The sequence below is a fragment of the Salvia hispanica genome, chromosome 2, assembly GCF_023119035.1.
Source record: "Salvia hispanica cultivar TCC Black 2014 chromosome 2, UniMelb_Shisp_WGS_1.0, whole genome shotgun sequence".
Lineage (NCBI taxonomy): Eukaryota > Viridiplantae > Streptophyta > Magnoliopsida > Lamiales > Lamiaceae > Salvia > Salvia hispanica.
This window is the reverse complement of record NC_062966.1, coordinates 28,543,564-28,546,042: the sequence shown is the minus strand read 5'-3', so window position 1 is coordinate 28,546,042 and position 2,479 is coordinate 28,543,564. Positions and strand designations below refer to the sequence as shown.

General features: G+C 26.9%; 1 protein-coding gene across 1 annotated transcript in view; it reads right to left on the bottom strand.

Moving 5' to 3' along the window:
- Positions 1–2,479, bottom strand: part of LOC125206707 (benzyl alcohol O-benzoyltransferase-like) — a 4,830-nt gene extending 2,351 nt beyond the window's left edge. The window contains exon 1 of the mRNA XM_048105946.1: positions 2,067–2,479. Coding sequence (XP_047961903.1) covers positions 2,067–2,479 — 413 coding nt within the window. The remainder of the gene's footprint in view (positions 1–2,066) is intronic.

The following is a 2,479-nucleotide window of genomic DNA, read 5'->3' as shown; positions in this document are numbered from 1 at the left end:
AATAATCATTCGCATTCAACTATAATAATTATAATAATTGTAAATTATAAAAATACTACATGTATATAGTTTGTTTTAGTACTATCATCCAACTAATTGACGATCAATACGTCGAATTATTTGCATACTCTACATCTTGACTAAAAAATCATGAATAGAGATAATTTTGATACGTAATAGTAATAAATAAATTAAAACAATAAAATAATTCAAATCGAATGATTCTTAAATTGTAAATTATAAAAATAACTACAATATACATATACTTAATTTTTTAGTGATAGCATCCAACCAATTAATGATAATAAAGTCAGTTTACTTATGTACTCTTCTTGGCTAAAAAATCATGAAATAAAATTAACTTTTATATGTAAATATTATAAAAATTAAATTGAAACAATAATAGTCATTCACATTCAACTAATTTATTATTGAATAATTCTAAAATTATATGGATATATATATTTAATCTTTTATTGTCATCCGTCTAACCGATAATCATTAAATCAATTTTCTAGTGACTCAACATTATTTAAAAACATGAGACATAAATAAATTCAATATATACTACTGAAAAATACACTAAAGCTATATTAGTCATTCGAATCGAAAATTTGTAAATCGTAAAATGACTACAATAAAAACTATAAACTATAAAAATTATAGTAGTATAAGAATATGTACTTAATTTATGAGTACCGTCATTCAACAAATTAATTATCATTAAGTCGTTTTTCATTTCATTCTCTACGTCCAGAATAAAAAATCATGCAATGAAATTAAAATAGATATGATATTAAAAAATAAGTTAAAAAAATTTATAGGCATCAAACTATTTCATGATTGAATAATTCTTAAAATTATAAAATATAAATGCAACTACTTGTATATGTACTTAATTTCTACTATAAACACCCTTCGTGTTAGTTAAGAAAGAAATAATAATTAATATTTCTTTAATATAAAAATACTCAACACTAAAAGCAAATTAAAATAAAAAGTATTCATATATCTGCTTTTGGATATATAATAAAAAAGGGAACAAGCTAAGGAAAAATAGTATTAAAGAAAAATAATATAAAAATTAAAAGATATTGCAAGAAATGTTAAATCAGTATTGGTATAATATTTTCTCATGTTGTCCACGTATCAAATATGGAAATGCTTTATTATTTTAATTTATTTTTTTCGTATATTAAATTATTTTACTGTCACAACATTGATGATTTATATCGTATGATCATTTGAAATAAAAAAATTAACAAAAAATAATCAAACAAGTTATGAAAATATAATACAAATGACAAAAGAACTAGATACTAAAGTATAAAAATGATCGAATATAATTTTTTTTTAAAAATATATCGTACTTTAATAAATTATATAGTACTAGTAACAATTAAATATAGTACTTTAATTATGTAGTGTGTTAATTAGTATTACCATAAATAATTCATAATCTAAATCAATGATACTTTACTAAACTGATAGAGTTAAAAATATATCCAACATTAATAAGGATAAATTAGTCATAAAATTATATCCTAAAAAATAGAACTAAATTAAAGGGTATTTTGTATATATAATTTTTGTTAATTTATCTTTACCCAATAAATCAGTGGAATGTTAGATCTATTACTATTTATGGCAAAAGTGAAAGAGGACAATTAATAGGGGACAAACAAAAATGAAAAAAGTGGACAAAGGGTATTTATGATAAAAGTGAAATAGGGCTCTTGGTATGGGCCGGATAGAAATGATAAACTATACTCCCTTCATCCGGCATTAAGAGCCCCATTTATGGACGGCACGGTTTTAAGAAATATTAAGAAAAGTGGATGGAAAGTGGAATAAGGGTCTCACTTATATATATTAGTTTTAAATAAAATGTCAGTGGAATGAATTAGTGGGTGGAAGATGAGACCATATTATCATTTATGGTAAAAGTGAACTGGACTCCTATTCGTGGACAGACAAAAATGAAAAAACGGGACTTCTATTCGCGGACTGAGGGAGTAACTCTTTTTGTGGAATGGAGGGAGTAATTATTTTACCTGAATGAAATAAGTGGAATATCAAACAACATTCCTTGGTTGTTTGGCACATCAAGAGTAATGGCATCCAAGTTAGGAAAGGGAGGATAAAGGCCATCCTCTTCGAAATGTTGTAGCGTCACATCCGCATCGGCCTCGGTAAACATTACCCCTTGGCCAGTGCATTCGACCACGAGCTTCCGACCAGTGTGTTCCCTCAACCGCCCGGCCAACGGGTAGTAAAAGTCCAAGGCTTTGGCAATAGCCTCACGAATAATTTTCACTGGATCCTTCCCTTCCATGGATGGACTCTTTTTGTAGAAATTTATTGTTGTGACATACAATCGGAGGATGGTCTGATCATCTATATCAGAGAGAAATTTGAATTCATGCGGTGTGGTCTCTGCTGGACAAAGAAGCTCGGGTGTTTTTCTGGTAAAAACCAT